Source organism: Tympanuchus pallidicinctus, unplaced genomic scaffold (genome assembly GCF_026119805.1).
Source record: "Tympanuchus pallidicinctus isolate F22 unplaced genomic scaffold, pur_lepc_1.0 scaffold32, whole genome shotgun sequence".
NCBI classification, from domain to species: domain Eukaryota; kingdom Metazoa; phylum Chordata; class Aves; order Galliformes; family Phasianidae; genus Tympanuchus; species Tympanuchus pallidicinctus.
This window is the reverse complement of record NW_026294750.1, coordinates 3820737-3835803: the sequence shown is the minus strand read 5'-3', so window position 1 is coordinate 3835803 and position 15067 is coordinate 3820737. Positions and strand designations below refer to the sequence as shown.

Genomic DNA, 15067 nt, shown 5'->3' with positions numbered 1-15067 from the left:
GGCAGCAGCCAAACTGACACACATTCACCTCACATCAGGAGCACAGGTTGACTCTGTTGCGCCTGGAGACTTGGCAGCATCAGCCAGGATGGATTCTGTGCAACGTGCAGTGTTAATTTCGGATGATTTTGCATCCCCCAAGCGCCTGCAGGGCCCTTTCCTCCCCATCCCACACTGCCCATCCAGAGGGACCCAACCCCAAAGCAACCTCCTGGCCTGGCCCAGCGCTGCAGGAGGAACCGATGCTGGAAAACGCCGCTGTGTGATGCAGCTGCCTGCAGCCAGACATGTCCAAACATATCCTCAATCTGCTGTGCTGCTGGTCCAGCCTGGAAACCGACGCACGGAGGCTTTGCACAAGGAGGGTCTCACTGCCAGCACGGCTCAGCCGCATCCCCCCCTGCTGCAAAGGCGCCCACCGCCCTGCAGAAGCGCTTTCACCCGGCTCAGCGCATCGCCTGCCATCACGCTGCCATCTCCTCGCATCCCAAGCTCTGTGTTTGCACCCTCACTGCCAAACCGTCGCGTCGAGGCGCTTTGCACCGTGCTGATGGCGCTGCAGCACCTGAACCCCACGCATCCCAGCCCGTGCTGGAACCCCAGGGGAGCCGTGCTGTGCTCGGACCTTCCCTGCTGAGGGCCGGGGGGGCGTTTTGCAATGGGGCCAAACGTCCCTGCGGGCGCTGCATGCAGGACATGCACAGGCTTGTTCCTGCTGCTCGCTGAGCTCAGCCAAATGCTGCTCCCCGGCCCGGCTCGCTGCTGGAGGGGTCCGCTGGCGGAGCAGAGGCCACCCCCGGGGCAAAACTCCGACAAGAGCGCCCTGGAACCCTGCAGGGCCGGAGCTGAGCCCAGGGAGCATCACTGGAGCCAGACCCCCCCACCAACCCCCGTGATTCCCCCGGGGCTCCCCGTGATTTGCAGCGTCCCGCGGAAATTCCGCGCTGCGGTGACCCAGGGATGCGGGATCCCCAAATCTCAGCAAAGCCGTCTTGAAGGTCACCGCATCCCTTGGAGCGGCGGGGGGGGGGGGGGGAAACCCGCATCGCGCTGGAGGCGACGCCCCGCGTTCCATGTAGGGGTCCGCGCAGCCCCGATGTTGGGGGGTGTGGGGGGGGGGGTCCCGCACCGGGAGATGGGAATCGCCGAATGCCCCCCCGATAACAGCAGCACTGCGGGCGGGGGGGGGGGGGGGGGGGAAATCCCGGGCGACGCCGTGAGGCCCCTCCCTGCCCCATTATAAAGGGCGGAGTGCGGCTCCGGGAACCGCAGAGTGACGCGGAGCGCGGGGTGAGTGCGGGTGTGCGGGGCGGGGAGGAGAGGAAAGGGGCAGCGACAGCAACAGGGGGTGATTGGGGGGGTGGTGATGGGGTGCCGCGTCCGCTTGAGGTGTTGCGGGAGCTGCAGGCGGTGCCGGGTTCGGGTGTCGGTTGCGTTCCTTGCCGGCGTCCCTCGGAGCCGCTCCGTTCCGGGCTCAGCACGGCGCGGTTTCTCTGGGCGCGGCAGCGGTGCGGGGCGGCGGTTCCTCCCGTGTGCGGGGCTGCGCTGAGCGCTCCGTGCGGAACCGAACCGGGTCCGCCCCATTTCCCTCCCCCTCCTTTCCCCCCCCCCCCCCCCCCCACCTGCCGAGCCGCCGGGACGTGCTGAGACTTGCCTGGCGCTGAGCTCGGCCCGCTGATAGGAAGCGGCTGTTTTGATGGGGGGGGGGGGGGGGCGATCCGTCGCCATTGGGGGCTGAGGGGGGGGATGTGGGGGCAGAGCGACCGTTGTGGGCGGTGGAGTGGAGGGGGGGGGGATGCGCACCTGTGTGACCCCAGCTTTGGGTGGGAGGTGACAAAAGCTGCTGTGTCACTTAGCAGCACCGGCCTCACAGCGCGCAGGGATCCGTGTGGTTTTGTCCCATTAATGCATTTCTGCCCGGATTTGATGATTTTCCCTCCCCCTCATGCTGTACAAAAGCATCCCATCCCGGCTTTGCTCTGATAATCACTCACCCTATGGGGGTCTCTCTGTGCGCTTTGGAAGGAGCACAAGCTCATCCCGTGGAAGTCAAAGCTGTTGGCATTGATTTGAAAGAAAACAAACAGGCTCCTTCCCCCCTGTTACCCAACAGCTCCTTGCAGACAGGAGGTGCTCGGTGGGGCTGTCAGGCTTACGGTGAGTTCTTGCTCCTGTTTGAAAAGTTTCCTTGCCACTGGGCTGAGTTCTTCATATGAAGAAACCAACCAGAAAAACAACATCCTCATTGCTTCACCTGCCCCTGTGCCGCTTTGCTCTGCCCTATGGCCGAGACCATTCACACCCCTCAGTGTGAGCCCAGGATTGCTGGCAGGTCCCATGCTGTGCACAGCTCTGCCCCATTCGCAGCCCTGGCCTCACATCCCTCCTGTCTCCCCTCCCCACAGCCGCAATGCCGCTGTCGCAGAGCAGAGCCGGGCCGATGCCGTGCAGCAGCAAAGTGTGCAGGAACCTCTTCGGCCCCGTGGACCACGAGCAGATCCAGAACGACTTTGAGGAACTGCTGAGGCAGCAGCTGGAAGAAGCTCAGCGGCGCTGGAACTTCAACTTCGAAACGGAGACACCCCTGGAAGGGCATTTCAAATGGGAGAGGGTCCTGCTGGCAGAGCAGCCCTCGCGGGGGGGCTTCAGCTTGGCCAAGGCCACCAGCGGGGGCGATCACGGGAGCTCAGCACCCCACAGGGTTCCCCCCAAGGATGCTGCCGGCGGGGCTCATCATGGGGCAGCCCAGCAGAGCTCGGAGCTCGCCAGGGTCGGTTCTCCACAGCGCTTGAAACGTGGGCAGACCACGGTCAAAGGTGAGTGGTGGGGCTGTGATGTCCCTCTGGGTGCTTCTGGGGGTGTTGTGGGAGGGACTGGGTGCACTCACAGCTATGGACCAGCCTCAGTGCATCCCGTCTTTCGAGGGGAAAGGCTGCAGACTGGCTGAGGGGTGGGCAGCAGGACTGGGCTCGGATGTCCCATCAATAAAAATACCCCAGAACAATTCACCACCTTCAGCTCCTTTGGCCAGAAGTCCTCAGGCTCAGCAATGGAGATGTGATGCAGGGCTCCGTGAATGTGGGCCTTTGGAGGTGTGAGTGCACCTGGTTGGGGTGCTGCCCCGGGAACAGCCTTCTCCTTCTGCTCCCTGATGCCTCCCAATTTCTCTTTGTGCCCTGCAGACTTCTACAGCTCCAAGAGAAGAGTTGTCCACGACAAGCCCAAGCTGTGACTGCCGCTGCTGGGGATGGATGCGGATGCTGACGTGCCCTGGGGGTGTCGTGGCTCCTTCCCTGCCCTGTGCTGTCTGAGCTGTCTGTATGAAGCGATGCTGAGTCTGTAGTTCCCTATTTATGAGTAGCTCTGGGCTCCTGAGGGGCCCACACTGTGTGCAATGTATAGGAGGAGCTGACGCTGGAGACCACGGAAAGGACTGAGGGGGACTGGAATGGAGCAAGCGGGGCTGAGTGTCCCCTGCCCTGTGTTGGCGTGGTCCTTGCGGCATCCTGGTGCCCAGCACTGCCTGTTGCCTGGCATGGAGCAGCTCCAAAACCCTCAGTCTCACTGGTGTGGATCACAGCTGGGTGTGAGCCCTACGTGGAGCTGCTCCCAGTGACTCAGCGATGCATTTGTCACAGAGTGGTGACAAACGTGCTGGAGGTGCCCCGTGGGGCCAGCGCTGCTCAGGAGGTGCTGGGCTGCTCCAGGCTCTGCTGCCCCATGGCTGGTGCTGTTCCTGGCGTGCTGTTGGCTTGCTGCGCCTCGTTTGATGCTGACACTAAGCTGGATGGAGAGCTGCTGCTGCTTGGCACTGCCAGGCTGCTGGAGGGGCGGAGAGCTGCTCAGCAGCAGCTGGAAGAAGTGACAGCCTTCTCCTGGACTATTTCCTACTTTGGAGCTGGGGGAGAGGACCCTGGCCTGGCTCTGCAGAGCAGCTGCTGTTGTCTCTGTGACCCAGGGATGTCCTGGAGGATGCAGCCCTGCTCCGAGGCTCTCGGTGCTGTTGCATCTCAGCACTTTCACTGGGTTCCCCTCCTGCCCCTCTGTGCTGGGACTCGAAGGGGCGCAGGGTGATCCCAGGCAGAGGAGGTGGGCGCTGCTCCCAGCTCGTACCGTGATGCACTTTGCTGTCAGAGATGCTGGCAGCTGCCCAGCACTAAATGTTTATTTATGAAAACGCTATTGAGGCTTCTTGGAAGGGGAAATACCTGTTTGTCTGTGAGTGTAACTGAATAAACACTTGTCTCGTGGAAGGGAATGGGTGGCTGTTGATGGGAATAACTGCTGTGGAGTGTACTGGGAGATGGGAGGGGGGGGGGGGGAGGGGGTGTTGTTTGTGGGTTGGGGGTTGCTTTAGGGGTGCAGCACCCACAGAGCTGCGGTTTCTATGGGTCTGGTGGGGAAAGGAGCTGTCGCATATCTGGGTGATGGATTGGGATGTGGGATGTCCAGCTGTGGGATGGAGCCTTTTGAATCTGGCTGCTGCTGGTGAGGACAGGAATGGGGGCTTCTCCTGGGGGGTCTGGGTGGGTTGGGGTCCGTGGCTGCACCCTCTGTGGTGCTGCAAACAGGAAACGTGTGCGTACCGGCAGTTGAGTGCAACCCCAAAGCGGAAGGCAGCCTTGAGTAAGAGAGAGAATGACGGTGTGGGGCCGGGAGGTGCGCAGCAGCAACGCAGTCTGTGTGGGGCTGATGTCCCCCCAGCCCTGGGGAGCCCCACGGTGCAGCCAGGCAGCGGCATCTCGAAACTGAGGGCGTGTGGAGGAGGTGAGCCTTGCTCTCAAGGGGTGGCTCGTGCTGATAGAGAAGTGGGGGAAAGAAAGGGGTTTGGGTGTTAGGGACGCAGGGTTGGTGCCTGGCCCTGCACCCGTGGGGCTTCTGGCAGCGGTGATCCTTCTGCTGCCCCTCAGCAGGAAGCATCTCAGACAGCCGCTGGTTTTTCAGTCCCTTTGGTATTTATTTTACAGCTTTTCCGTGTTCGGTGCCTCCATCTCATGGCACGCAACGGGCTCAGCTCGCTCTGTGGGGCAGGGGGAGGCACCGAGGGGATTTCCTTGCATCATAACCTCCCCCCCATTCCCTCCCCAAAATGCTGCCGCTTTGGCTCTCTTAGTGGCTGGGACCACAGAATGGGGTACCCACATCCTGACTCCTTCCCCCCTTCCCTCCTTGCTGACCTCACAGGGCCCCCCTACGTCTGTGTGATGCTGTGGGACAGTGCTGCACGGGAGTGGAAGGGGATGGGGACATTTTGGGGCCCATTCCTTATTGCCAGCGCACCTTAGGGCTTAGCATTGCGAAAGGAGGGGTGGGGCTGTGGGGGGTTTCCCCTCTCTCCCACTCTTTGTCCCAATTTGGGCACGCTTCAGAGCAATGAGGATGAGAGGGTTGAGCCGGGGGCGAAGGCAGGGGCGTGAATGGAAAACCTCCCCGAGGTCACAGGAGGTGACTCAGGGCTGCGGAAGCTGGGGGAGGAATGTTCAGAGATGCTGAGGAGCTCCTGGAGCCGCTTGGAGCCTGCATCACCCCCACGACCCCGCGCTGAGGATGGGTGGGAGCACAGCGGGCAGAAACCACATCCCCCACTTGGGCACTGGGCTGTGTGCAACCAGAGAGAAGTGCCTCTTATTGCCAAACTCGTGGCCCTTCTGAGCCGTTTAATGGGTTCCCCTCTGCAGGACCCCACTGTGAGCCATGGCTGAGCAGCGCGTGGGCTCCAGGGGTCGGCGCATGGGATCCAGCCGGCGGCGGCAGCTCCGCAGGGATGCGGCTGAAGAGCCACCATGGGCAGCAGCTGTGATGCAGAAAGTCCAGGATGTGATCCAGGAGCAGCACGGGGACACAGAGGGGTTCATCACTCGTGCAGATATGCAGGTAAGGGATGGGGCCGGGGGGTTGTAGGGCTCCTTCCAACACAACTGTTCGATGGTCCTGTGGTTTGTTGTTAGAAACTGCAGGAGGAGGAGGTTGTCCCGTGCAGCACGGAGGAGCTGGAGCTGCTCTTTGATGGGTTGGATGCTGCTGGCACCGGGCAGCTGAGCGTTGAGGAATTCACTGCTGGGCTCCGTAAGTGCCAACATGGTGACTCCACGCACCCAGTGCTTTCCAATGGCGATGCTCAGTGTTCTGGGTGGCATTCAGCTGCCCTGAAGCACCTGTGGCTCTGAGCCCACGGATCACTGGGGTGGGAAGCACTGGGATCCGGGTGCTGAGGGCTGTGTTTCTACAGGGCGGTTCCTGAGTTCCCAAAAAATCAGCAGGGAGCATCGGCGGCGGAAAGCAGCATCACGGAGGAGCTGCCTGGTCCTCGCCAGCCCCACGTGGGAAGAGACGGACAGCGAGGAGAAGAAACACTTTGCAGCCTTCATGGAGCAACTGGGAGTGGATGACAGATGGGAAGAGTGAGCAAAGCACCCCCAGGTGTCCCGCAGGATGGGACAGGACAGAGCTTTCCCCAGTTTGGTGCCCATGTGGGCAGAGCCTTTGTCCTTTGTCCCAGGGGCAGGAGCACGGCCACCCCCAGGACCACGCAGCCCCAGTGATAGGGACCCCCAAACGATCCATCTTTTCTTGCTGCCCTGCTGCTCTCTCCCGGCAGGCAGGAGATCTGGCAGCTCTGGGCCAAGCTGAGGGAGGACGAGCCCCAACTCCTGGGCAACTTGGAGGATTTCATGGCCAAGATGAGGCACCGCATCCAAGAAGCCCGGAGCAAGAAGGAGGCCTTGGAGGAGGCCCTCAACAAGTGAGTCCATGCCAGGGAGGGGCACCCAAGGAGGGAGAAACGTGGGCGCAGAGGATTCACGCTGTGCCCATGTTTGGGGTTGGGCTCCATCTGCAGTCACTCACCCCATGGCCAAAGTGCCGCCACATCCCTGCTGGGGGAAGGAGCTCCTTGCTCTCTGTGGGTCTGGTGGGCCATGCAGTGTCCCCACATCCACACGGCACAGTTCTGACCCTCCTGACCTCCCCCCCCCCCCCCGCCCCCAGACGCGTGGCTGAGCACAAACAGGAGGTGCAGCAGCTCTGCGAAGTCCTGGAGCAGCAGATCCAAGAGGAGCGGCAGCGAATGGAGCAGGAGGCGAGGGATCCAACCCCCCCATCCCCCCAAAGGTACCCAGCACCCCAAACCCATCTGGGTGCTGATGTTCCCATTGACACCGCAGAGCACAGCCCGGAGCCGCCTGCACTGCGCGATGCTGCAGCGAGCGCTGGATGCCAGAGGCAGGGAGGTGCAACGCTTGCTTGCAGCGCAGGAGGAGGTGAGCTGACCCCAAATGCTGACCCCAAACCCTGACACTTGGTGGTACAGTTCTTTAGGTTGCGCTCATGGCTTTGGCCTGGTGTTGTACACCTGAACCTGGATGCTCTCTGCAGTTCGTCGCATAGCACCTCCATCGCTCACGCTCTGCCTCCATCCCCACTGGCTTCCCTTCCCTGGGGGCGCACAAACTGAGTTTCCCACTCAATACCCTGGGGAAAATCCAGCCCCAGCCTTGGAGCAGGAGGTGATCCTGCTGTCTCCCTGCAGCTGGAAGCACAGTGCCGCAGTCTCAGCAGCACTCAGCGAGCTGCCAGTGCTGAGAACCAACAGCTGGAGGAGAACAAGCGGGTGCTGGAGGAGCAGCTGCAGCACATCCACACACAGCTGCAGCAGACCCACGAGTGCCTGAGGGCTGCCATGGCTCAGCAGCGGGCAGAGAAACCGCGGTGAGTGGCTTCTGCTCATACCTGGCTCCCTCCTGGGAGTTGCAGTGGATGGGGAGGAAGCTGGATGGGACTCAGCCACCGTTTTGCTTTGGGATGGTGTGAAAAGTGTGGGGATGTGGTGTAATTGGGTACAAAAGGTACTAGGAAGAGGAGTCAGGATTATCAGCATTGTGTAATCAGCGTTGTGCTGACAGGGCCCTTCCAGCACTGGTGCAAAGGCCACAGGTGGGCTCTGCTGTCCCAGTCCCGAGCAGAACAGAGCACATCACTGCTTCCAGGGCTGCAGAGGATCCTGGGGAGGGGATGGAGGAGGTGAAGGGAGGCAGTTTCCATCGTGACCCTGTGCTCTGTGCTTACAGGGATGAAGAGGAGGCAGAGCTGCCCAGTGAGACACTGCCATCCCTGCAGGTACAGCAGTTGCGCAGAGTGGGGATGTGGTGGGATGTCACACAGGGGTTTGGGTGCTTGGGAAGGGGTGAGCAGCAGCATACAGGGCTGCTACCCCCACATTTTGGGTGGGGATATCTGGAAACTGAAGCTGGAAAGCTGAACACCATTTCAAATGGATACACACTCTGCCAAGCTTTTTGTTTTCTCTTTTCCTCCCTTTGCCACAGATGAGCCCAGGGCAGCAGTTGTCAGAGATGCACGTCAAGTTGGGCTCCCAGGGCAGCGAGCCCAAGCACAGGAGCGCCCACCATGTGTAAGGGTCCTGGGCCCCAGGAACTGCACTCTCATCCTCCACCCTCCCCTGGCCAAAAATTCCTTCCTCTTCAGCGTTCTGTCCCAGTGTTGTGCTCACCCCATTTTCTGCTCTTCCCAGGGTGTGGGAAAAGCCAGCAGCAGACACAAACCCGTCACGGCTGCTCTCTGTAGAAGAGGATCCCTTCCCCGAATTTCTGAAAGAGGAACGGTTTTCTGGCCAAGGCTCTTTGCTAAGAGAGATGAATGATGCAATAGCAGCTCTGAGCAGGCAGAAGCTGCAACCACTGGGAGATGCTGCTCACTGCCCACACCATGATGCTGAGCTCCAAACGGGACCAAGCGGCTCAGCCCCACGAGAGACCCACATCAGTCACAAGGTGTTGGAAGAAGACCCGAGAGAGGGACGAGCTGCAGCTGAGCTTCGTGCTGGGGACGGGACACAGGCTGGTGCGTCTGCAGGAGCTCAGGAGGAGGGGGCAGCTCAGGGAGACAGCGTGGAGAGAGCAGGGCAGAGCCCGGAGCGGATGGAAAGGGTGTTGTCTGTGCAGGAAAGGGGTGCTGGTGGGGAGCAGCAGGTGCTAAAAGAGGTTGAGAGGCCACAAGAGGCACTGGGAGAGAGCACAGAGATGGGTGAGCAGGCACAGGTGGGGTTGGAGGGAGAAGGATGGGAAAAGATGAAGTGGGAAAAGGTGCAGCTCCCAGGAGAAGGAGAAAATTTGGAGGCAGTCCTCAAAGCTCGGGAGGTGGAGCTCCCAGCAGGCAGCTTTGCCACCTATGTGCTTCAGGTGCCAGGATGTGTTGAGATGCAAATGGCAGCAGTGCAAGAGGTGAGAGAAGCTCCCAACCCTGAAAAAGTGGATGGAGAGGATAGTGGTGCAGCGGGGCACTGCTGGGGAGAGATGGAAAGGACTGAGACTGAGCTGCAGCCCCTGAGTGTGGCTGATGACCTGGGTACAGAGCAGGCAGAGAGCGTGGGGCCAGAGGAGCAACTGCTGGAGGAGGCTGATAGAGCAGAGCCAGGGCTGGAGGGGGGAGCTGGGGCTGCAGTGCTTGGTGAGGGGCTTTTCCCAGCAGAAATCCCTGCAAGGAGCCCAGCTGATGGGCTGGTACTGGTCAGTGCTCAGGCACTGGAAATGGAAGAGGCAGAGGACTCTCCAGCAAGCACTCTGCTGCATGGGATTCCCAGCCCAGAAGCCTTGAGGGATGGACTGGATGACACAGCTGTGCATCTCAGGGAGGATGCTGAGGACGGAGGACAAGAACTGACTGAGCCTGGGCTGCCCAATCAGCCTGTGTGTGAACTGCAGGGAGCAGGAGCCAGGCAGGCAGAGGGGGCTGCTGTAGAGCTGTCACCCCAGGAGGAGTCTGGAAGCCTGGAGCTGCTGGAGGCCCTGAGTGGTGATACCCATGTGCAGCTGTTTGCAGAGCTGAGGGAGATCAAAGGGAGCCTGGAGGCAGAGCTGCAACCTCTGTACCCAGGTCAGCAGCCACACTCAGAGCAGGCAGAGAGCGTGGGGCCAGAAATGCAACTGGTGGCTGAGGTCAGTAAGCCAGAGTTAGTAGAAATGGAGGGGGAAGAGGACTCTCAGGTGGGCACGCAGCTGCAGTGGGGTCCCAGTCAAGAAGCCCCATTGGAAGGGGGGAGGCATACAGCTGTGCAGCTCACACAGGAGGTTGAGCATGAGAGACAAGATGTACAGCACTTGAAAGAAGAGAGGGAGATGGAAGTGGTGCAGGAAGAGGGCTCTGATGAGGATGAGCTGGTCCTGATCAGTGCTCAGGAACTGGAACTAGAGGAGGCAGAGGACTCTCCAGCAAGCACTCTGCTGCATGGGATTCCCAGCCCAGAAGCCTTGAGGGATGGATTGGATGACACAGCCGTGCATCTCAGGGAGGATGCTGAGGACGGAGGACAAGAACTGACTGAGCCTGGGCTGCCCAATCAGCCTGTGTGTGAACTGCAGGGAGCAGGAGCCAGGCAGGCAGAGGGGGCTGCTGTAGAGCTGTCACCCCAGGAAAAGGCTGGAAGCCTGGAGCTGCTGGAGGCCCCGAGTGGTGATACCCATGTGCAGCTGTTTGCAGAGCTGGGGGAGGTTAAAGAGAGCCTGGAGGCAGAGCTGCAGCTCCTGAGTTTGGGTGATGATCTGGGTACAGAGCAGGCAGAGAGCGTGGGGCCAGATGTGCAACTGCTGGAGGCTGATAGAACAGAGCCAGGGCTGGAGGGGGGAGCTGGAGCTGCTGCAGTGCTTGGTGAGGGGCTTTCCCCAGCAGAAATCCCTGCAAGGAGTCCAGCTCCAGGTGAGCTGGTACAGGTCAGTGCTCAGGAGCTGGAAGGGAAGGAGGCAGAAGCCCATGGAGAGAGCACTGGAGCTGATGGGAAACCCCTGTGTGCATCAGGGCTGTGGGAAGGGGCAGAGAGCCCAGCTGTGGCTCTAGAAGCAGCTCCGTGCATGGCTGACAGCACAGACATTTGGGACAGGAATGTTGAGCCTGCCCTGCATCCCGAGTATACTCAGTACGCTGCTGCTGAGCATGCTCATCCAGGGCTGGTAGCAGTCAGTGGTCCAGATGAGCAGATCCTGGAGGAAACCCAGACATCGAGTGCTGATGCAGAGGGGAGGCCTCTGGATGGAGCTCGAGGTCTGGAAGTGGTGCAGGGAGCGAGGCTGGAGGCAGAAGGAAGGATTTTAGTCGAAGCTCAGCATTTGGAACTAAAGCAGGGCCACGATGCCGATGCAGCCACACTTGCTTCTCCTGTCTCCGAGGTACCGTTACAAATCAGTGCTCTAAATCTGGGTGCGATGATGCAGGAGGGTGTTCTCATTCCAGATGTGCAGCTGCTAGGTGGTTCGGGACAGGCAGCCCAGAGGCAGCTCCAGGAGCAGGTCTCAGCACAGGCAGACAAGGGGAGGCTTCGCACTGCTCCCCGGCAGCCACAGAAGCCACCAGACGTGATGGAAGCAGAACAAGCAACTGCTGGACCTGCTGAGACTCCAAAACAAGAAGTGCCACCAGCATCAGCCCTTCACACAGGGATCCTACAAGGGGAAGATGCTGTGAAGGATCTCTCAGGGATGGCCCTCGGGGACAGCCCACTGCTGGAGGTGGTCAGCAGCGGGGCACAGCTCTCAGGAGAGCAGAGAGAAGAGCTCGATGTGGAGAAGAAACAAGAGATGGAGAAGAGCCCAGGAGGTGAGCCCAGCCCTGGAGAGCCAGAAGCTGTGACTGTGAGTGGAGCAGGAGCTGCCCCAAAGGGCTCTCTGGAGCCAGACCACCTCTACAACGTGCTGTTTGTTGGGGACTCCCATGTGGGCAAAACCTCCTTTCTGTACCGACTGCATGCTGACACCTTCAACCCGCACCTCGCTGCCACCGTAGGTAGGTCAGCTCTGCACCCACGTGGGTGACCATCACGGTTCCCTTCCTTCCAACCCCACAGGTTGCTGGAGGTCATTACACACACATCACTGCTCACACTGTCCTGTTACCAAGGTCCAAACTGAGCCACGCACACCTGGATGCTTGCAAGTAGGCGATGCTTGCAAGTAGGCAATGCCAGCCCTCCTTGACCTCTCTGGGGCACCAATCCAACTGTCAAATATCCAAGGGTTGTGAGCTTCCTTGGGAGCAGCCAACTTGAGCTGCAGCCTCCATCATGTGGTTCCTCCATCCGTATTACAAGAGGGAAACTCCACAGTATCCAAATATCCCTTTCTGTGTCCCAGGGCTGGATTATCAGGTCAAAAACCTCGTGGTGGACAACAAGCGCTTCGCTCTCCGCCTGTGGGACTCAGCTGGGCAGGAAAGGTGAGGTGCTGGGCTGGGTGCCTGGGGAGAGAAACCTGGGGCAGCTTATAGGAAATGGATGTTCTTGCTTTGCAAAGGGGGTTGTTTGGGGAGGGACTCCATATAGCGTGTGGTCTGAAAATAACAATACTAAAGGAAGTCATTTGGATAAAAATAAACGCTCAAAGTCTCTGCAGTTTGAGCGATAGGAGCAAAAATAGGGTTTTGGCTTCTTGGTTGATCTGTGTTCCCAGCTTTTCCGCTGGGATTTCAGGTTGGCTGTAGGCAATCCCTCCTCCCTCCCTCCCTCCTGGTGATGCTTTGCATTGCCTGCAGGTATCACAGTGTCACCAAGCAGTTCTTCCGGAAGGCAGACGGGGTGGTGCTGATGTACGACGTCACGTCGCAGTACTCCTTCGCCAATGTGCACTACTGGCTCAGCTGCATCCAGGTGGGCAAAGCAAGGAAACCCGGCCCCATGAAAGAGGCTTTGGTAACATCTGACATCTAGAACAGCCCCTGGGAAATGGGGGTAACTCACAGCTATTGGCCCAAATCCCTTCAGGATGTGTCTGGGCTGTGCGTCCAGCTGTGATTCAAGGAGGTGATGCTTGCATTTCTGATCCTCCCCTCTTTCACTGCCCAGGAGGGAGCAGAAGATGGAGTCACGGTTCTGCTTCTGGGGAACAAAACAGACTGTGCTGCAGAGAGGCAGGTCCCTACGCTGGAGGGGGAGCGCCTGGCTCAGGTGGGTGCATGGCCCTGCTGCAGTGTCTTGCCCAGCTGGGGTCCCATTCCTCAGCACTGAATGTTGGTCTTGCAGCCACCAGAAAAGGTGCATTGCACCCTCAGGCAGCAGTCCATCAGTTATTGGGTTACTTGTTTCCCAAGCCCTTCCGTTTCTGCTTGACCGTGATGCTCCCTGGCTATTCACTGTTGTATCGAACCATTGCAAAGCAGGGGAAGCACATTTCTCTGTGGGCTCTGTGTCTTCCAGGAGCATCAGCTCTTGTTTTATGAATGCAGCGCTGCCTCCGGCCACAACGTCACTGAGTCCATCGTCAGCCTGGTCAGGTGAGGAGCGTGCTTGGGTTTTGCCAAGGTTTTAATGGGCTCCCACCTGCATTTCCTATGGGAAGTGTTAGTGTGTTGCTGCCACTGGAGCTGCTACGCAGAGAGCACTGGGATGAAGTGGGGATGTGCTGGGAAACATCTCCTGGGTGCTCTGCATGGCAAAGAGGTGGAAAAAACGAGACTTCTCAGGATGCTGCTGCTTTCTCCCTGGGTTGCTTAAATCAATTCTGTCTGTGATTGGGTTTAGGCTGGGGTTTTCAGCAGTTCTCAAAGCACACTGAGCTGGAAAGGCCCCTGGCACCTTTCACTCGATAAATAGAAGAGCAATATAAAATATGGGGGAAAATGCATGGCTCGTTTGCTTCCTTTTTGCCCAGGGCACTCAAAGTTTGTGAAGATCAATTGAGAAATAAGGCAGAAGAGGTACCAAAGCTGCCTCAGAAGAAAAAAGGATGCTGCTGGTGATGGAGAGAGTCCTTGCTGTGGTCTGAAACTGCAAAGGCAGCCAGAAAAGCAACTGGAGATGAGGAGAGACCACAGGATGACTGCTCAGAGAAATCAGGGTTATGAACTCCACCAGGGAGGTTGTGATATTGCACTGACAGCAGCTGAAGAAGCAACACAGCTCCAGCAGCTCTTTTAGACACGTGCATCTCCTCTGCAGCTCAGTGCCCCAGCACCTCTGTATCACCTGAGCCTCCATCCCCTACCTGGCTGCTCCCACCCCATCCCTCTGCCACCTCCTGTCCTCCCTTGGCCCTAATCCTTGAAGGACCTTTTTTGCTTGATGCAATATATGCTCCCATGCACTCCCTGGCAATCCCCTTCTGCCACATTTCGTTATAAAATGATTTTATTACTGGGTGTGTTATGGGGCTGGCTTGAAGAATGGAGCGACTCAGGAAGAACTTTCATGGCTCAGCTCGGGGCTGAGGCTGGACTCGGTGTTCAGGTTACCCACAACAGGATTTTTTTGTGCCCATCTTCCCTATTTCTGCTTTGTTGTCTTATCTTAAAGCAATATGATCCCAAGAACCCTTTGCAAGTCTGGTCGATGAGGAGAGGAGCACCATTCCAGCCTGACCACCTCAAATGGGCGCCTCTCACTGCCTCTGTATGACCCCCCTGCAGAGCTGCCCATGCACCGAAGCCTTTCAGCAGATCTGCTCTCTCCCTTCCCTAAATTTGCTGGGATTACGTGCAGCAGATGCTGCCTGTCCTGGGCAATCCCACTGCCGCTCCACGAGCAATTCATTTGCTCACAGAAGTGTAAGGAGCTGAGCCTGAATTCCCCCGTTAGATGGCAGCAAATGCGGCTGAACCTTCATTGCTGTTGCAAGCAAAGAACAGCAGGGCCTGAAACTGATCTGCAAAAGAAAAAGCTTTGCAGAGCAGCAGACAGAAAGAAACTTCTGTTCTCTTGGAAATCATGCCTATAGAAGAGGATTGAATCTGTGCCTGGACGTGTTGCAAGGCAGTAAAGCAGGTTGGAAACTACAGAGGTGGTGTTGGTCTCTATTCTCAGTGAGAGGATGCAAGGAAATGAGCTGGAGCTGTGGCAGGGCAGGTTCCAATTGGGTGTCAGGAAGGATTTCTTCACAGGGCAGGTGGGCAGGGACTGAAGGGGCTGCCCAGGGAGGTGGTGGAGCTGACATCCCTGGAGATATATAGGAAACACGTGGATGTGGCACTTGGGGACACAGCTTTGCATAGGACTTGTAGCGTTGGTTGGACTCTGATCTCAAAGGTGTTTTCCAACCTAAATGTCTGCGATTCTATTCTGTGATTACTGAAC

General features: G+C 58.8%; 2 protein-coding genes across 4 annotated transcripts; both read left to right on the top strand.

Moving 5' to 3' along the window:
* Window positions 1–1194: 1194 nt before the first annotated feature.
* Window positions 1195–4253, top strand: CDKN1A (cyclin dependent kinase inhibitor 1A). Of its 2 annotated transcripts, none has more exons than XM_052698426.1 (3): window positions 1195–1290; window positions 2406–2816; window positions 3183–4253. In XM_052698426.1, the coding sequence occupies exons 2-3, from the start codon at window positions 2411–2413 to the stop codon at window positions 3230–3232; spliced, it is 456 nt and encodes a 151-aa protein (XP_052554386.1). In that variant the 5' UTR covers window positions 1195–1290; window positions 2406–2410; the 3' UTR covers window positions 3233–4253. The 2 variants fall into 2 exon arrangements, with proteins under 2 accessions (XP_052554386.1, XP_052554385.1); XM_052698425.1 differs by lacking the exon at window positions 1195–1290 and adding an exon at window positions 1781–2157.
* A 332-nt stretch (window positions 4254–4585) lies between these two features.
* On the top strand, window positions 4586–14263 carry RAB44 (RAB44, member RAS oncogene family). Of its 2 annotated transcripts, XM_052698368.1 has the most exons (17): window positions 4600–4767; window positions 5679–5874; window positions 5949–6066; window positions 6230–6401; window positions 6599–6742; window positions 6988–7078; window positions 7164–7259; window positions 7529–7707; window positions 8067–8115; window positions 8325–8410; window positions 8531–8859; window positions 11242–11790; window positions 12138–12219; window positions 12535–12649; window positions 12845–12946; window positions 13196–13272; window positions 13650–14263. In XM_052698368.1, exons 2-17 carry the CDS (start codon window positions 5695–5697, stop codon window positions 13735–13737), a joined length of 2457 nt encoding a protein of 818 aa, XP_052554328.1. In that variant the 5' UTR covers window positions 4600–4767; window positions 5679–5694; the 3' UTR covers window positions 13738–14263. The 2 variants fall into 2 exon arrangements, with proteins under 2 accessions (XP_052554327.1, XP_052554328.1); XM_052698367.1 differs by having other exon boundaries at window positions 4586–4767; window positions 8531–11790.
* The last annotated feature ends 804 nt before the right edge of the window (window positions 14264–15067 follow it).

Bases quoted from the DNA above. Each gene is read 5' to 3' on its own strand.
- CDKN1A (XM_052698425.1), top strand. From the start codon at position 1,998: ATGGGGGTCTCTCTGTGCGCTTTGGAAGGAGCACAAGCTCATCCCGTG. The intron at 2,158-2,405 runs GTGAGTTCTTGC...CCCTCCCCACAG, and splicing joins GTGGGGCTGTCAGGCTTACG to CCGCAATGCCGCTGTCGCAG. The intron at 2,817-3,182 runs GTGAGTGGTGGG...TGTGCCCTGCAG, and splicing joins TGGGCAGACCACGGTCAAAG to ACTTCTACAGCTCCAAGAGA.
- RAB44 (XM_052698367.1), top strand. From the start codon at position 5,695: ATGGCTGAGCAGCGCGTGGGCTCCAGGGGTCGGCGCATGGGATCCAGC. The intron at 5,875-5,948 runs GTAAGGGATGGG...GTTTGTTGTTAG, and splicing joins TCACTCGTGCAGATATGCAG to AAACTGCAGGAGGAGGAGGT. The intron at 13,273-13,649 runs GTGAGGAGCGTG...CTTTTTGCCCAG, and splicing joins TCCATCGTCAGCCTGGTCAG to GGCACTCAAAGTTTGTGAAG.